Raw genomic sequence first — 18098 nt, forward strand, 5'->3', positions numbered from 1 at the left:
GATCTACTGAAGATATATGATATCCTCTATTACTTCTGAATGAATGAAGCCCCTAATCTTCACAGGAGGAAGCCAGATTGACTTGACACAATTCATTCTTCACAATAACTGTGCATACTCTTATTCATCTCCTTGTTTATTCTAAGTGTCTTCAAAGAGTGTACTTGAGGAATCATCTCAGAATTTTTGACATTTGCATGATCCTGTGCTAAACATTATTTTCATGTTTCATTAAAAAAAATGCTTTCACTCAAATTTATAAGAAAAAAACCCTCTAATATATCAGAAAAACACCTAAGGTATTCTACCTACATTAAAAAACATAGATTTTAACCTAAAATGCACTAATGCAGTTTTGGTCACCTCAATATATGAAAGATTAAGCTATTGGAGAGCATCCAAAGGAGGGCAATGAATATGGTGAAGGGCCTTGAGGGGAAGCCATATGAGGAATAACTGAGGTCACTTGGTCTGTTCAGCCTGGAGGAGACTGAGAGGAGACCTCATTGCAGTCTACAACTTCCTCATGAGGGAAAGGGGAGGGGCAGACACTGATCTCTTCTCTGTGGTGACCAATGACAGGACCTGAGGGAGTGGCCTGAAGTTGTGTCAGGGGAGGTTTAGGTTGGATATTAGAAAGAGAGTCTTCACCCAGAGGGTGGTCGGGCACTGGAACAGGTTCCCCAGGAAGTGATCACAGCACCAAGCCCGGCAGAGTTCAAGAAGAGATGATACTCTCAGGCACATGGTGTGACTCTTGAGGATGGTCCTGCAAAGGGCTAAGGGTTGGACTCGATGATGCCTGTGGGTCCCTTCCAACTCAGCATATTCTGTGATTCTGTAATCTCACTCTTTTGAGCAAAATCTCAAATATGACTGCTTTAATTAACATTTTCTCAGGTTTTTCCTCACTTACTATTTACTTATGCAACTCTCTTATTCACACCTTAAGTGAAACTCGAGTTTTTTAAAAATCAATTAAAAATTTGCCATTGAATTTCTGAACCACAGTTTCACCTGATGATTAGACACACAGTTTGATATTAATGTAAGAGAAGAGTCAGATTCTGAGTTATAGTTTGCTATTATATTAATCAGATCTGGTTAGTTTGGGGAAAGGTTTGTTTAGGCTAAAGATGTAAGACTAGAAACCTTTCCTCAGTACAATTTCTAGACAATGTATCAAACATATGAAAGAGAATAAAGAATGTCTCATTCTTTAGAATATTTTAAATGGCCCATAAAGTCTCAGTTTCATAGAAGAAACTGGGGGTTTTCGCAGTAGTTTCTTCTTCTGTGAAATTGAGACTTTGAACTGAAGCATGTCTGTGAAAATCATCTATGACATAATTTATACTCTTCTAACCAAATAACATATAAGCAGACAGTAGAATGAAGAAGGACGATGTAATTCAATGTTTATAAAGTAGCAGACATTTGACAGGCTTCAAATTATGTCCAGGATACACTGATAGATACTATTATCCATTACTGTGTTTTCCCTGACATTTTATCTTAAGGACAAAAGCCAAAAGAAAGACCACAAGCATCTAACCACAAAGTAGCTCTTATTTTCCTATTCTAGTCAGCAATTAGCTCACAGGAACAGAATTCCAAGTATTTTCAATGCCTGTAGTTAAAAACATGTCTGTTTCTAAAATGAAATATAAATGTCATATGTTAAAAACCATATTTGGGACTGCAGTCTTTAGGCTACAAACATATATTCAAGTGGCACAGTAGTTACATGTAAAATATTTAATCGTGTGCAACCCTTACATAAGCAGAAAGACTATTTATTTTAAAAATAATGTAACATGTAGACTCTAATGTAATGTAATTGCCTTCTGCTTTTCATGAAACGGAGATTTTCTGCCCTGTCTGCTATCAAATCAGAAACATGTGATGAGTGTGAGTTACCAGTTTAGGACTTGTATTTCAAGACCACAATGGTGTCTGCAACAGCTCAGTTTCACTGCAAAGGATTGTAGCAATCAAACAGACACAGGTAACATTCAAATGACAAGCAGAGATTTCTGAAATCTAACCCATCTTCTAAGAATTAGAGTTTATTTCTTGGTGTGACTCTCCTAGGTGCATTTTATAAATATATAGATGGTTCTTAAATTTTTCCTAACTGCAGCTCAAAGGGATATCTTCTTTCTTTAATGTCAGAAGATTATTTTTTTTTCTAAATTAAATAAGCAACTACGCAGACCCTCAGCTCAGCAAAACTAGGTAACTGTTTTTAAGAGAGCAGCAGCAAAACCAGGAAAAACTGACAGGAAAAAAAACTTTGGGCAAAAGATATTAAGCCAATGAGCTGTGACGGTAAAGAAAACAGAGAAATAAAGAGAAAAAAATGTGTTGATAACTTCCAAGTCATAGAGGAGCCAACAAGGAGAGGAGCTATGCTGCACTTTTCTCACCAAGGAGGGGCTGGTATGGAATGTGAAGCTCAAGGGCAGCCTAGGCTGTTGTGACTATGAAGTGGTGCAGTTCAAGATCCTGCTGTCGCAGCAAGGAGGGTGCACAGTAAGCTCAGTACCCTTCAGGAGAGGAGACTTGGGCTTCTTCACATATCTGTTTGATATAATACCATGGGATAAAGCTCTGGAAGGAAGTGGGGCTCAAGAAAGCCCATTGATACTCAAGGACCACCACCTTTAGGTTCAGGAGCAATGCATTCCAAAGAGAAAGTCAGGAAAAAATGCCAGGAGGCTTGTATGAATGAACAAGACAAACTCGAACGAAAAAAAAGAAGCCTACAAAGGATGGCAGCAAGGACAGATAACCTCAAAGGGATACAGAGAGATTGCCTGAGCAGCCAGGAATCATGTTAGGAAAGCTAAAGCCCTGAGAGAATCAAATCTGGCCAGAGACATTTATGGCAACAAGAGAAGCTTCTGTAGGGACACCAGTGGTAAAAGGAAGACTAGGGAAAATGTAGGCCCTCTCTGGAAGGAAACGAAGCGACATGGTTACCCAGGATATGGAGAGGGCTGAGGTACTCAATGACCTTTCTGCCAAAGTCTTCATCATCAAGTGGCCCTGCCACACCACCCAAGCTGCAGAAGGCAAACTCAGGGACTGGGACATGGAAGAGTCACCTGCTATAGGAAAAGATCAGGGTTCAGATCATCTAAGGAACCTGAAGGTGCATCAGTCCGCAGGACCTGAGGAGATGCATCTGCAGGTCCAGAGGGAACTGGCAGATGAAGTTGCTAAGCCACTATCCATCATATCTAAGAAGTTGTGGCAGGCTGGTCAAGTTCCCACTGACTGGAAAAAGGGAAGCAAAATCCCCACTTTTAAGAAGGAAAAAAAGGAAAACCCAGGGAACCCAGGCCAGCCAGTCTCACCTCTGTGCCTGGCAAGATCATGGAGCAGATCCTCCAGGAAACTATGCTAAGGTATACGGAAAACAAGGAGGTGATTGCTGACTGCAAACATGGCTTCACTAAAGGCAAATTGTACCTGGCAAATTTGGTGGCCTTCTATGATGGGGTTACAGTGGTGGTGGATAAGGTAAGAGCGAGTGATGTCATCTACCTGGACTTGGGCAAAGCATTTGACACTGTCCTGCATAATATCCTTGTCTCTTGCCTCATTCTATGGTTCTGTACAGCTGTTTATATACTACTTCCTACTTTAATTCTCTGGCAGCAATTCTCTACCATGCCCCATTTTTTGAAGTTAAATTATATCCTGTAACAGGAATGCAGGAGAGATAGCCCTATGATTTAAGAACTGGACTGGAACTCTATGACTCAAAGGCACACAAATTTTGCCTCTGACCTTCTGCAGGCTATTTAACCTTCTCCCTTAGTACTCTGCATACAAATGTAAAGTGCTTCAAATGTATGCGAAAGGGTAAGGCAATGAGCTGCCAAATCTTTACAGTATACACATACAAAAAATCCTACAGGAAAATAATTTTAAATAAGGAGAAAACCCCCAAACTTGCCGTGTTTGGTGATAAACACAGACAAAATATATCTAACAGTTTTGAAATCCTGCAAAAATACAAGCCAATCCCTATGCCATGTGAATGGATCTTTTTAGCAGTAGGATTAAAGCAACCGGAAATCTTGTCTGCACTATGCTTCCACTCACAGAGCTTGGGCACTTTAATGCCAGGATCAAAGAGAGAAATCGAATCTGTGAACCTCAACTGCTTTTTCATCATCTGACTTGTAATATCAGCCTTGTTCTGGCCAGTGCCTGGGAGCTACATGGGTGATGTGCGCAGCAGTGCTAGAGATCACATTCCTGCAGAAGGCATTCCAGGGCAGCTCGGACATCAAGGTCCCCAGCAGCCACAAGCAGTTTATTCTCAAAGTCTGAGAACCAGAAGCTATTTCCTTTCTTTTATTTTGCATTTAAGAATGACAGGAAGATGATAAACAGCCAAAGCCCAGACACATCAATATGCTAGCAGGACAAAAGCCCTTTGTGATTGACTGATGAAACCTAAAGAAGGGGAGGAGACCCTCTTTTTCTTCCTTTGGGGATGACTCTGGACAGAGACGCCTGAAATTTTAGCCCTCAAAAGCTTCTCCCATTACCACCAGATCACCTTGCAGGTAAACACTTTCCCGGTTCATTGAGTCGCTGTTACGTATCTGAAAAAGAATCTCCACTGAAAAGTGATAATGGTGGAAAAATACTCCCTATTGTACAGCCGTAATTCTTGTACCACTTGTCTGCAGGCAATGCATTTCCTCTCTTGAGGAGGCTGCGCAACTGGATCCAGCTACATGTAAAGCAATCTGTTAAAACGAGGACAAGATTTACTGTTGGAATGAAAAAGTTTAAATAAATTCCAGGAGCCTATGTACCATATGTCCAAAAGTGACCAAACATGGTAAATTAAATTTAATCTCTTCACATTACACTCGAAAGTTAGTATTTTCTATATAAGAGTAAACTTACTGGTTTAGCAAAAGCAATGAACTATTTGCAATAACCGGTGTTCCATTTTGACTCCTAAAGAAACTAATTATTCCTATAGGCTATATAGTAACAATTTTAATAGTGTATATACAGTACAAAAATCCCTATTTCAGTTATTTTCTACCATGCAAACTAGCACATGTACCATGCAAAGTGGCAATGGATACCACGATACTTTTATCAAAATTTATTCCTTTCTTCCCATATAACCATAAAATCATTTGTACTACTTAATCCGCAGGGAGCAATGAAGCGAGACATCTGAGTTTAGTGTAAATGTGTTTTCTTTCTGTTTAAAAGCAGTGAAGCCCAACAAAAGAGAAGTCACCCACTCTAAAGACACGTTAAAGTATCTTCTTGACTTTTGACATGTGTATTACCATAGCACAGATGTACCAGCATATCTCAATACGAAAAGTTACAACTACAAAAAAAGATTGGAGAGACGGGAATTGGACAGAATACAATTTTCTTCCCTCGCTGGCAGCTGAGAAAGCCTAGTCTGCAGCCCTTTTGTAGACTGCAGGATCAGGAGCAGTGTGACTAACACGGGGAAAACAAAAACTAGCCCAAGTTCAGCCCACACAGTTGATACTCCTCATTTGGATCTAATCTAACCACAGCTTATACCTTCACCATCTGAAAGAACAGGGGTAGTTTGAAGACAAGGGTGTAAAACAACAATGAAATACCTGCCTACTCATTTCAGTCCACTATTACTTTTTCAACTTGAAACACAAAATGAAAAATAGAATGTACTGAGACTGGCAAACCTCCTATAACAAGAAAGGTGGTTCAAGGGATTCAAGGCAGTATTTGACTTTTTTTAAGAAGTCAAAAGGACAATGATCACCTTTATTCTAGGCTATCATTTGAGCATATTAAAGGTTAGGTACTGTTTAGGCATATAAAAACAGAGTTGAAGACAGAGTGCCACAACTGCATATAATGTTTCTCTGAAACAAAAAAAGAAAAAAAATTACCTGGTGACTTGTAAATTAGTTACTTGGATGATCCAATATGCTTTAAAATATGTCCAGGTTGCTCAGGGAGGTTGTGCCCCATCCCTGGCAGTGTTCAATGCCTGGATGGATGGGGCCTTGAGCAACCTGATCTAGTGAGAGGTGTCCCTGCATATGGCAGGGAGTTGTTGAGACTAGATGATCTTTAAGGTCCCTTCCAAAACCTTAACATTCTATGATTCTATGATAAATACTAAGAGCTTTAGTAAAACCAAAGACACAAAGCTGCACTACAGCCCTAATAACACAACCATCCATGTTCTCCTACTTCTTTAGTTACGGTTCATGGCTGGTCAAAACCCTGAACAGGCTTGGCCTCTTACTCCTTCACTGTGGACACTGATCTCTCCTCCTCAAGTTTCTGTTTTCTTCTCTGGTCAAGCAGTGCATCTAATAACAGGAGCAGGTAAAGGGGAAGCAGGCAGTTTTGGAACTCAGGATAGCCCATCAGTCATCCTCAAGTGTATACAAAGTCAAAGGAGTGAGAGGGATCCAAAGAAAAAAAACATTTTGAAAGGTACTCAAGAGGAGCACCCCTTTTCCCACCACACATAGTCCCAGACAGAGACTCCTCCCAGTCCCTTCCCTCCCCTCGGCTCCCACCACCACCGCCAACAATCAATCACAACTCTGGGAAAGCGATGCTAATCATCTCTCTCTGCTGACAATAACACTGCCACTGTTGTGGACTCTACCTCACCTTTCCTATCCTCTCACCTGCTTTTCAGGAGAGACTGCAGAGCTGCTGGCTGGGATGGGGGGAGGCAGAGACAGCACTGGCACAGGTCAGCACCAGGTAACTGTTGCTCTGATCTTACTATCAAAAGGAATGTTTGAAATATTGTAAAGATATTTATGCTTATCCCTTTGAACATTTAAATCTTGCAGAGGAGGCTCTCAGGTTTGCTTTTGTTTCCTATGATGTATATGGATGTGCACTCTGCAACCTATACCTGGGAATAAGGCATGGACATCATGACATTGCTTGGCTTGGCATGGCAGCCATACCATGGCTGACCGCAAAATAACAAGTATAAGGATTAAAGGCTCGTGTGGTAGCCATTTCCTTGGGAGAAACTTCAAATGCAACAGGCATCACACAATTAACAATCATCATCAAAATGTCAAAACTTTTCTCTCAGGATATTTTCAGGAAAGTAGTCCAGTTACTTCTGGTATCTTAAAAAAGTAACATTTCAATGCTCTAGTAACATTTCAATATCACAAACATGTATATTCAGAAGGTAAATATTAATATTAAATGTTACATTTTAATCACTAAACTTACTATACTGTTAGCACATACTTTCTCAGGAAAAGGTACTAGGAAAAAAAACCTTAGTAAAATTAACATTATGTGACAGATCTCTAATTTAAAGGAATATTTTAAATGCTATTACCAAATTGACATGCATTTTTGAAAGACAGAAACAAACAACAGCAAATTTAAACTGCCTTTCCAGTTCCTAAGATCCATCTGTAGGACACAAAAGAAGTATAAATACTTTCTCTTTTTACTCTTGACAAGGATCTAAAGAGACTACAGAGTTTACTACAGTTTTGCACTTTATATTACTGTAGAAAGTATAACAATTTTATTTAGAATTCAGAAGTAAATTTTCAAATATTTCACATATTTTTTCATGCAGGAATGCAGTTTGTTCCAGTAAGTCTTTTTCCTGTAATTTTCACTCAAAAACTTTGGCAATAATCAATAAAAAATCAATACTTAAATATATACTTTTATACATATATATATATATATATAACCCCACTTCCTTTTTTCACTCTTATTAGTAGAACAGAAGGTCCTAAAAATGGATCCATGAAATAGAAGGATAATATGGGCCATGTATGCAGAATAAGTTAGGAAAAAAAAATAGAATCATTCTCTCTTAGCATTTCATTAATTCTAAACACTTACCATCTCTCAGAATAATTTTAGTATGGTTTTTAGGTAACTTTAAAGATGTTAATCTAGATTTATTTCACCTAGAATTATACAAGTAAGTTTGGTGCACAATCATCTATATCATCAGTTAGAGAGAGGTTGCTCTGCAACATAAATCAAACCTACACAAGACAGGAACTGCTCTCTTGACTTGTCCATTTTTCCCTCCTATTGCCTAACTTAAATATCTCAGATAGGTGCCTAAAATTGAAGACATCTTGAAAAGAGGCCCCACTAAAGATCTAATTGTAGTAAGATTCTCTTTAATGCTAGACTGGAAATCAAAATTGATTTTTTCTAATTTCATGAATAATATTATTGTCCTATTCCTCCAGTACTACCCAAATGAACAGGTGAGAAATAACTATTTGCACTTGCAAATGTAAGAACATGGAAATAGCAAAAGTGTCATTTGCTCATGGACACTGAGCAGCAGCCACTGCAAATGACTGATGAAGGTGTGAGAGTGTCAGAAGAGGTCACAAACCAAATAAAGATGCCCCTCCCTTAATCCCATTGGACACTGAAATTTTCCACCCTAATATACATTTTCTTTGTAAAACCTCTAGGTCCAGATATTCTTCTTACCTGTACAAAAATCCAATAATATCGAATTCTTGCACTTAAAAAATTGCTTAAAATGCATCTTTAACTCTATAATTTCTGAGATTAAGGTCAGTACCCAGCATTAGCCTGGGAGATCAGCCTCCATCTCCTCTGAATGCAGCAGAGAGCTGAGACCAGAGCTCTGCAAAACTTGGCAGTCCACAAAACTTCCCTTCAAACCAAACTCAAAAGTACTATATGGCATTACAAGTTTTAAGGGACAAAAAAAAAAGAAAAACTGAAATGCAGAGGAAGTCTAGTAAAAGCCTATGAGAGAATAAAAAAAATGTTTCATGGAAACAAAAAAGTAAAAATCCCTTTTCACTTTTTATCTACTGGTAGATAAACAGAAGATGGATTATCTGACCCTTCTACCCAAATTTGCATTTGAACCCAGCTTAAGCAAGTCCAGCAGCAGGTCTCTGGCAGAAGTGCCTGAGTCAGCCCAGGAAGTTATCTTCTCATCCCCAACCTCCTCCCGCAATCCGTGTTTTACTTCTGCTCACACTAAATAAAGCAAACTGATATTTATAGCATTTCTTAGGAGGCTGCATGTTTTCATCTACTCACCAGGTCATCCAAAATACCTCAGAAATCAAGTTTCATGACAGTTACCAAAACAATGCTTTAAATCACTAACTTTGAGATGTTTATATAAGGACAGTAAAAAACATATATAAACATGGAAAAAAATCCCCATCTGTTTTTTTTCTTCTGATTTATTACCTAATAATTCAATAGCAGAGGACTTTTAATGTACTCCTGTAATTCTACAGCAAACGTAAAAGACTTCAAAATAATCCTTATAAGAGGGGAAGATTATTTGATACTAAATCCATGTAACAGCAACTCCAACTGTTAAGCTTGCTCATTCTACTGTAAAAAAGAAAGTAGAATTATAAGGCAAAAATATCTTTCAAGTAGTTGCTTTGGTACAAAAGGCAGTTTAGGTGATTAAACAAGACAATAACATGGTACTAGTACCACACATTTTTAAAAGAAAATAAAGGTACTTTGAAATATCACATAGAAAATACTGAATAAATTACAGGATATGTGTTTCACAGGGAAAGAAGAGCAAATAGCTGTAATTTGGGAGGCTAGAATTTCCTTAATGAGATAGCATAAAGGGCTCTGCAAACAAAAGGACCTTTCTTAAAGGTTTTCAGTGACTTCACACAAGTTGCAATACTCCAGTTTCAATACTCCATATACTTAGTGGCAGTATATGACACTGCATCTGCATTTCTTAGATGTTCATTATTCATTTTTAATCAGCATATAATATGTAAATGACATTAGGAGATCAAGAGCTTTCTGTTGTGAGCTATACAAATACTGAGTTATGAAAAACATGATGTTCTGCTTTGTGAAATCACAGCAGTAACTTCTGATTGCCCAAAATTATTGTTTCAGAAAGTAACACTTTAACCTTTATCTCTAGAGAAGGCAGCCTTCATCCTCAACTTATGATCAATCAATCATCAGAAACATCCAGCTTCCCATAATAGCTAGTTTCAGCTCATACATGGAACTTTCCTTTCTAGGATTCAGAGCAGATGAATTAACGTGTGCATATTATAAATTGGTAGTACATGGTCTAAGGATTAACTACTATAGCAACCAGTACTGTAGTCTGCCAACACATATTCACACAAATTGCTGGATTTTCTAAGTTTATATGGATAGGATTTATATGTAGGTGTTCCTTTTTTTGTACAGAGATTGCAAGTTTTATATTCTGTGGATTTCTTCAAACACATAAAAGCACACCCATTACATCACCCTTCCAAAAAATCCCCAGTGTAATATTCAAAATAGAACTGCTATTAAAATAACAATTCAATTGCATTTTACAAATACTTATTTTACATATTGTAGGATCCTCCTACTTCTCTATTTCATTCTGTTCAATTATTCTAGAGGAGTATTCTAGAAAGTCAGTACCATGCATTATCCAGACTGAAATAAAATGGCATGAAACCACGGTATAATCAAAACCTTTAAACCCATAAGTTTAATTCAATGCAAATTTAAAATTTTTTTTAAAAAATAGATGCATTAAAGAAAAGTGTGCTTTTCTTACAAGACACTTGAAGAATGGTGCATTTTAAAACAAATCATACAGGACATCAGATGACACCACAAACTACTATTTTTTTTGAGTAAGCAGTGAATACTAAGCCCCACTGGAGTTCAATGAGACCTAACAATTAATTCCTACAGATATAGGAACGTTCCTCGCCCCCAGACACACTTCAGTATCTAAGTGTTTTAGAACAAAATGGGTGTAAGGGGGAAGAATCCTGTGCCAACTGTGGTTACCTATATTTGTGAATTAAATATACATATGTCAGATTCCACAGCTACCCACAAGTGACTAATGCATTTTAATTTCATCACTTCCAGTGGAGTGGAACAGAAGCATTTTGAGAAAAAACAGAGGTGTAAGCTAGGAGAAAACTACGAGAAGAGGAGGATGGAAGAGAAGAAAGAAAAAAATACGTAACTAAAATATGCTTTCTCTGTCTGTAAATATAACTCTGTTGCTTGCAAACCTATCATCTGCATTTCAGCTGCTTTTTTCCTAGCTTATTATTCTATTTTTTGCCCTGTCAGCTGACATGATCTTGTTTTTTTCCCTCTTCAGTCACTTTCTCCTTCCCTCTTCCTGCTGTCTTCCTTTTTATATTGCTCTTCTGAATTTACATTTCATTCTGACTTCTTTTTCACTTTATCAATTCTGAAGTAATTATTCCTGGGTTTTTTCTTCTACCATTTCAGTTCTGTAACCTCACTTCTTAACTCCTGAGATTTAGCGCCTTCTTTTTCTTGTTGTCCTGTAGCAGATGCAATTATGTTCAAACAATCCAACAAAATTTGGGAGAAACTCCAGTGATAAATATCAAGGCTCATGATGGTGAAGTTTTCAACTAGTGTGAAACATCTGCCTGGCCAACAGACCACTATTACAGAATTTGTTTAGAAAATAATGCAAGATAGACATTATGATGAGATACTGAAAAAAAAATCATTTTATTAGAAAAGGAAAATAAATCAAGACGAACAATGCCTATACTTCCATAGTCTGAGATTCATACATCTATTTCCTAACAATGAGGGTAGGCAGATACCCACCTTAAAGGAGAGGTATGATCATACTGCAATTATGTGCCACACTGATTTTCTTGTTTTTTAATGGATAACTATCAACCAGAGCACTCAGCTTTCAAATGCAAAGTCAACAGGCTGCTGCTAACATGGCAACCTGAAAGATACCCTGGAAGCTGTGTGATGGACAGGATATATCTCAATTCCTCCACAAAGAAAACAGTTCTGAACTTTCCAGCTCAAATAACTTTTCATCTCCTAGGTTCAAAAACGATCACCTTAAGCCATGCTCGTAAGCAGCCACTTAAAAATGAGCAAAGTCCATCTGAATGCTAAAGAGCACCTCTGCTTTCCATGCTTATCCCAACCACCACCGCTGCCTCGCAGTGCCAACGCCAGCTACTGCGCATCACGGCACAAGCTGTGCAGGGACAATAATTCAGGTCAAAATTACCCAGAGCAGAAATAATAGCCAGGCTTAATTAAAACTGGACCTTCCAGGAATGCAGTGCCAAACAGAGCTACCAACTGGGTACAGTCATCACTTTTAAGCTCAGAGAACCTGATAACCTTGGATAAGGCAGAAAATAAAAGACTACTTTGCCTTTATTCCCTGCAACATCTGACTTCCAAGCATCAGTCAGATTTTCATACCATAGAGGCAGTCTTATGTTAAGTCTCTTTCAGAAAAGTTTTAAGCTTCAAATTACATGATTTAGATACTAGGATTTTATGTTTAATGATGAAAGGAATCATATATGACCTTGGTGACCATGACTGCTACTGCACTCAGACCTTTTTGGATATTTTGGTGGGGTGGGGAGGACAAAAATGGTGAAGACACTGTGGAAACAGATTAAATACAAAACAAGAGAGAATTTTCTGTTTTTCAGGTTGGTAAAGGCTTGTTAACAGTAAACAGTATTTCATAGTCAATGGGAATATATTCTATAAACCAAGCAGATCTGACTTTGAAGGTGTTTATTCTGAAAGTATGAACATGATATTGTCAGTTTGATCTTCTTATGATTAGGAAAAAGGTTGAAGTGATTTTGAGCCATTAAACAGGAAATGCAGTTTAACGACTCTCCCAATTATTCTCTGCTTCCAACAGATTAGGAAGACTGCCTCCCCTAGGACTCTGGATGGATCTACACAGGATTCTTCCAAGGGCTGTCCAAAATCTTACTGAAGGGGATCAATCATTAATTCATGTACGGGTTAAGACAACAACCAACCCACAGTCACAGCCAGTCCAGACGAACATACAACAACTGCAGGCTGATCAAGTGACCTCTCTGCTGTCTCTTCTCCATGAGCAGTTGAGTTGTTCTGTGCATGCCCAGAGGTATTTTCACCCAGACCCATCTATCTGGTTTCTTTAGAAAAGCAGCACATGAACCAGTGTGAGAGGTTCTATTCACGACACTCATTACACTAAGAAAAAAAAAACCTCCAAAACTGGTCTGTGCTAATTATTTTTTACAAATTTACCTTGTCTTAGCACTTTTGTTGGTGTTTACAAATCGATTTTTTTCCCCCAAGAATTAAACTAAACCTGATATTCTATTTTAATTCCTCGGTTAAAACACAAAGACAAAAGGAGTTAAATGTTGTTGATGATTGCTCAGCAGGATATCCATCAACCTTAGCATGGAGCAACTAATTTTAGAAGAGAAAACGGTTTGGAGCCCATTCAATTGCCAGTATTGCTGTGTCAGATTAGGGGAAAATTCACCAAATACCTCTAGGGTCTGCATCACTTCTTACCCCTAAAGGGGCTACAGGAAAGCTGGAGAGGGACTTTTTACACGGGCATGCAGTGACTGGACAAGAGGTAATGACTTCAAACTGAAAGCTTAGATTTGATATTAAGACAAAATTCTTAAATGTGAGATACCATGTGGTGGTGAGTCACTGGAACAGGTTTCCCAGAGAAGGTGTGGATGCCCCATCTCTGGAAGGGTTCAAGGCCAGGTTGGATGGGGCTATGAATACTAGTCTAGTGGAAGGTGTTCCTGCCCATGGCAGGGAGGTTGGAACTAAATGATCTTGAAGCTTCCTTTCAGCTCTAACTATTCTAGGATTCCGTGATTTAACTTGCAGATTCTCTCTAAAACACTGGTTCATTACCAAAGACATAGATAAAGACAATTAGCTTCCTCCAAAATCATACAGTATTTATAGTTTTGACTAGAATTTTAATGTTTTGAGTTGTTTGATCAGCATTCATGCAGTCAAATTCTCTGAGGTTGTTATAGCTTAACTCTGGGACATAGAAGAAAATAAAGCAAGAAGACTGCCAATGCAAGGTTCTTAATGGGTTATAGATGAAAGGAGGAATGCTTCTTCGAATCCTCTAAATTAACAGCCCTCCTCTATCCACAGACTGTTCTTGGCCAATATCCGTAAGTAATGGAATTACAAAAAAAAAACAAGCTGCAGCTTCCAGAGTTTTGCAATTACCAGGGGATCATACAGCTTGAAGAACCATACATGGCTATGTGCCACAGAAAATTCTAAGTCAAAGGGTTATAGTCAAAGGTTACTTTGAAAAGCAACTTTCCAGTTTAAGATATAATAAAATTTGAGAGGTCTACTATTTAAAGGGAAACAGTGACAAGGCAAATGACATATCTTGCAAAGTGAGAGAGAAAAAAGTAATTCATTTTAATGTCTCATCCACCCCCGTTACTGTACGTTTTAAAAAAGGAATACAACTCATAACTTGTGAAAACATATATGAAAAGCAAGATTTCAGCTGTTTTTGTACTATGCAACGTTAGATCGCCAGAGTCATAATTATGAAATGAGACTCCCTAAGTAACCAGTATAATCTCCAGAAGATTTAACAAATTAAATTTAACATTTCCCCTTTAAGTTCGATTAAGTTCAAAGCACTGGGGTTTTGACGCCACAGAAGCACTCCACTCTATTCAGAAAGTTGGAGTTGAGAACATAAAAGTTTTGAGATGAATACCAAAAACCAAGTAAGCTCTAAGAAACACTGTTTAAAATAATTTTTACAACATAAATAGATATACTAGCAACATACCTGAAGAAGAACATGAACAGAGCAGCTGTGATGCAGAACAAAAGGACCTACAAAAAGGAGAAAGAGTGTTATTACACAAACCATCACATTACTACTGCTTGTTCTGGATCATGAAGATTTTACAACCGTTACTATAAAAGATACACTTTATGTATATGCTTGATGGGCCAGAATGAAAGCTTGTCTGAATCCATCCAGGATTGCCTTGTTTCTAGTGGACTTTTGAGTTGTTCCTGTAGAAGCTAAAAGAATATGAAATCCAAACCAAGGCAGTGGGACAACAGACACAGCAAATGGCACCACTTAAAAGAGTTTGGAATAAAATAATTACAAAACAACAGAATTTAAGCAATAAAGTACTAGAACTGAAATTTAAACATTATATTTTGCCAGTCTTCACTTTTGTTATTTATTCAAATATCATATTGCTACTTACAGTTTAAAAGGCATGGATAGGTGCTTCTGCTGAACTGCTTTCCAGCAAGTTTGAGTAGATAATTCTATGCCCGACTAAGAGCATCCTTTCTAGTCATTTACCTTAGTCTTAAACTCACTTCAAACAATCCCATCTTGCTCTGTATTATCTCTTATCATACAAGAGGCACTGAGCAAACCTGGCAGCTCTCCAGCACTGAGAAGGGAACATCCTATCACTTCCTCACATCCTCTGTGCTGGGGCTTAGCGCTCCTACCTCCTCCTGGCCACCTACACAGAGACTCACAAATGCTGAGCAAAATGAACTCAAGGAGGAAACAAATTAAGTCAACACTGTGGAGAGTTTTCTGCCAATTTGGTGAGATAAAGAAATCACTGGAAGAGTGTAAATGCAGTGGAGCAGTCACAGGAGAAAAGGAAGGAGAGGAGACAGGCAGAAAGGATGAACCCATCGTCCTCCTCAAGATACCAACAAGCTGCTGTACCTTGACTGTAGAATTGCTTGTACATACAACTGTTTCAGGAACAACTACACCAGGCTTTAAGTTAAGAACCTGCCTATCTTTGCTAGATACAACTCACTGGTGAGGAAATACCATTTTGCTCTAGATATACTGGCCCATATTTGTACCATCATTCGGGAGGCAAAAACCTTACAGAGATAGTTAAAGTCTTTCATAAAATATTTGCATTTATTTCCAAGGGTTGAAGAAGTTGTGATCATGAGAGGATACAGATAGCTTATGTAAGAAGAAATGCTGACAGAGGTGCATATATGAAGGTTATAAACATGTAGAACAGTAGGCTGCTGCACATTAATACAGATCAGAAAGTGTGATAAAAATATGAATAGGAAATGTTTACAATGACTTTCAGAGAATTAAAAATCTTATAATGACACATTTCCCTTTTCTAAGTCCTCTGACATGTGACTTAAAATTAGGTCACACAAGACACTATAACATCTGCTGTGAAAAGTACCCATTTTTAACTTTTTCTTCACCAGTACTATCATATTTTATTATTCTGCAACAAAAATGTGAACATCTGAAATCATTTTATATGAAATCATTAGGGCAAAGTGAGGACAATGGTATATATCTTCACCTCTTTCATGGTAATGATCAAATTACACCCAAGTTCTCCTTAAAAAGATTTGCCCTAATCCTCCAAAGTTCAAACCATATTTAAGCAGCCAAACAACAACCATCAGTTCTCTGGATGCTACTTCTGAGAGACAGAAAGGACAAGAAGGCTTGACAGTCTGAGCAATGATATTGGGAAATAAGTGAGAAATGGCAAAGAACCAGTCTTCGGGGTGGGGGGGAAACAAATCAAAACAATAAAAAAACCAAGTATGCCTTTACATACTAAAAATGCTCACTTCACTAAATGTTTTCTTGCCCTTTTTTCTTTTTTTCCTTTTATTACCTTTTTCCCAGTAAGTTTGAAAACAACCTAACAAGTATGTATACACATCATTAAGATGCCCTCTGAGCTCTTTCTCCTCCATGTTAAAGCACCCCAGCTTTCTCAGCAGCTTCTTGTATGACAGATACTCCAAGCCCTTAATCATCTTCATGGCCCTTCTCTCCAGTACGTCCATGTCTGCCTTGTACCGGGAAACCCAGCACCAGATACAGCTCTATAGATGTGTCTCACCAGCGCTGGGCAGAAGGGAAGAATCACCTTACTCAACTGACCTCCTTTGCTGGCTCATGTTCAGCTTGGTGTCCACCAAGACCCCAAGTTCTGGTCCATTTCTTCAGCCTTTGGATGGCAGCACAACCACCTAGTGCAGCAATAGTTCCTCCCAGTTTTGTATCACCTGCAAAGCTGCTGACGGTAAAGCCTCTTATCCACTCATCCAGGTGAGTGGATGACTCCAGTATGGCCTGCTGGGGTCCACCACCAGTGACTGACCTTCTGCTGACTTTGTGCTGCTGACCACAACCCTCTCAGCCTGCCAGTTCAGTTCAACCAGTTTTCAATCCACCTCACCATCCACCCATTATCATTTAGTCTATAATCTAAATTCTACTAGTAAAATCTGGAAACTAAAAATACTCGAAGGCCTTGCTTAATCAGCATCTATAATTTCTAGATGTTGTCCAGAACTTAAAAATATTCTTTGAAAAAAATAAGATGTGGAAGATCTTGGGCATGTGGAAAGGAGAAAACCAATAAAACTTTTTGTAAATGAGAAGTTCAGGGACTATTAGACTGTCAACTATACCACTTCTAATATCCACAACGATACTAGAATAAACTACTTGAAATAGGCACCTTATAACTTCTAGACATCAAGATAAGAAGCAACCAACACAATAAAGAAGTAAATTAAACTACTGTAATTTTCTTCTTTGACAGATGCTTTAAGGAAAGGAGCAGGTGTAATTTATGTGAACTTTAATGTACCTTTGTGGCAGTAGGCACAAGCAAAGCAATGCTGTGGAAAGCACTGTAAAATACCAGACTCTTGTAGAAGCAGATATAAAACATCACACTAATGACCTGCTGCTAGCACCACCCCAAAGTACAGTGTTAAGGGCACTAGTGTTAAAGAGAAGCATATACAAAACAAACCAGTCCAGAAGATTACGATGGAAATAACAGACGTGAGGGTATGACTGTTGGGAAATCTCTGAAACTATAAAAGAGGTAGTTAGTGATGAGTATGACAACTATTTTCACATAATTACCATATACTGATAAATCTGTCTCACCGAGCACAGAAGGAGGAAGGCAGAGTTAAACCTACAGCAAAGACAGCACTGGTTAGATAAGAGGAAGAGCTCTTTCTCCAGGGCAAGTGATAAACCAGGAAAAGTTGCCTGGGAGACTGTGTAATCTCCTTTATCAGAGGTGTTTAAGATCAGTGAGGTAAACAATATTTCTCCAAGAAATGGAGAAATATTTCTCCATGCTCTGGGCATGTTTGACAGGGTATCTCCAATATTC

General features: G+C 38.2%; 1 protein-coding gene across 2 annotated transcripts in view; it reads right to left on the minus strand.

Annotated features, from left to right (window-relative positions):
- The window catches only part of TMEM135 (transmembrane protein 135), a 171679-nt gene that overhangs the window by 48387 nt on the left and 105194 nt on the right, over positions 1 to 18098 (minus strand). For both annotated transcript variants that reach the window (XM_017819714.1, XM_017819713.1), the window contains one exon: positions 14702 to 14748. In XM_017819714.1, the coding sequence (XP_017675203.1) occupies positions 14702 to 14748 (47 nt within the window). The remainder of the gene's footprint in view (positions 1 to 14701; positions 14749 to 18098) is intronic.

Source organism: Lepidothrix coronata, unplaced genomic scaffold, assembly GCF_001604755.1.
Source record: "Lepidothrix coronata isolate B3197 unplaced genomic scaffold, Lepidothrix_coronata-1.0 Scaffold76, whole genome shotgun sequence".
In the NCBI taxonomy this organism is placed as follows: Eukaryota; Metazoa; Chordata; class Aves; order Passeriformes; family Pipridae; genus Lepidothrix; species Lepidothrix coronata.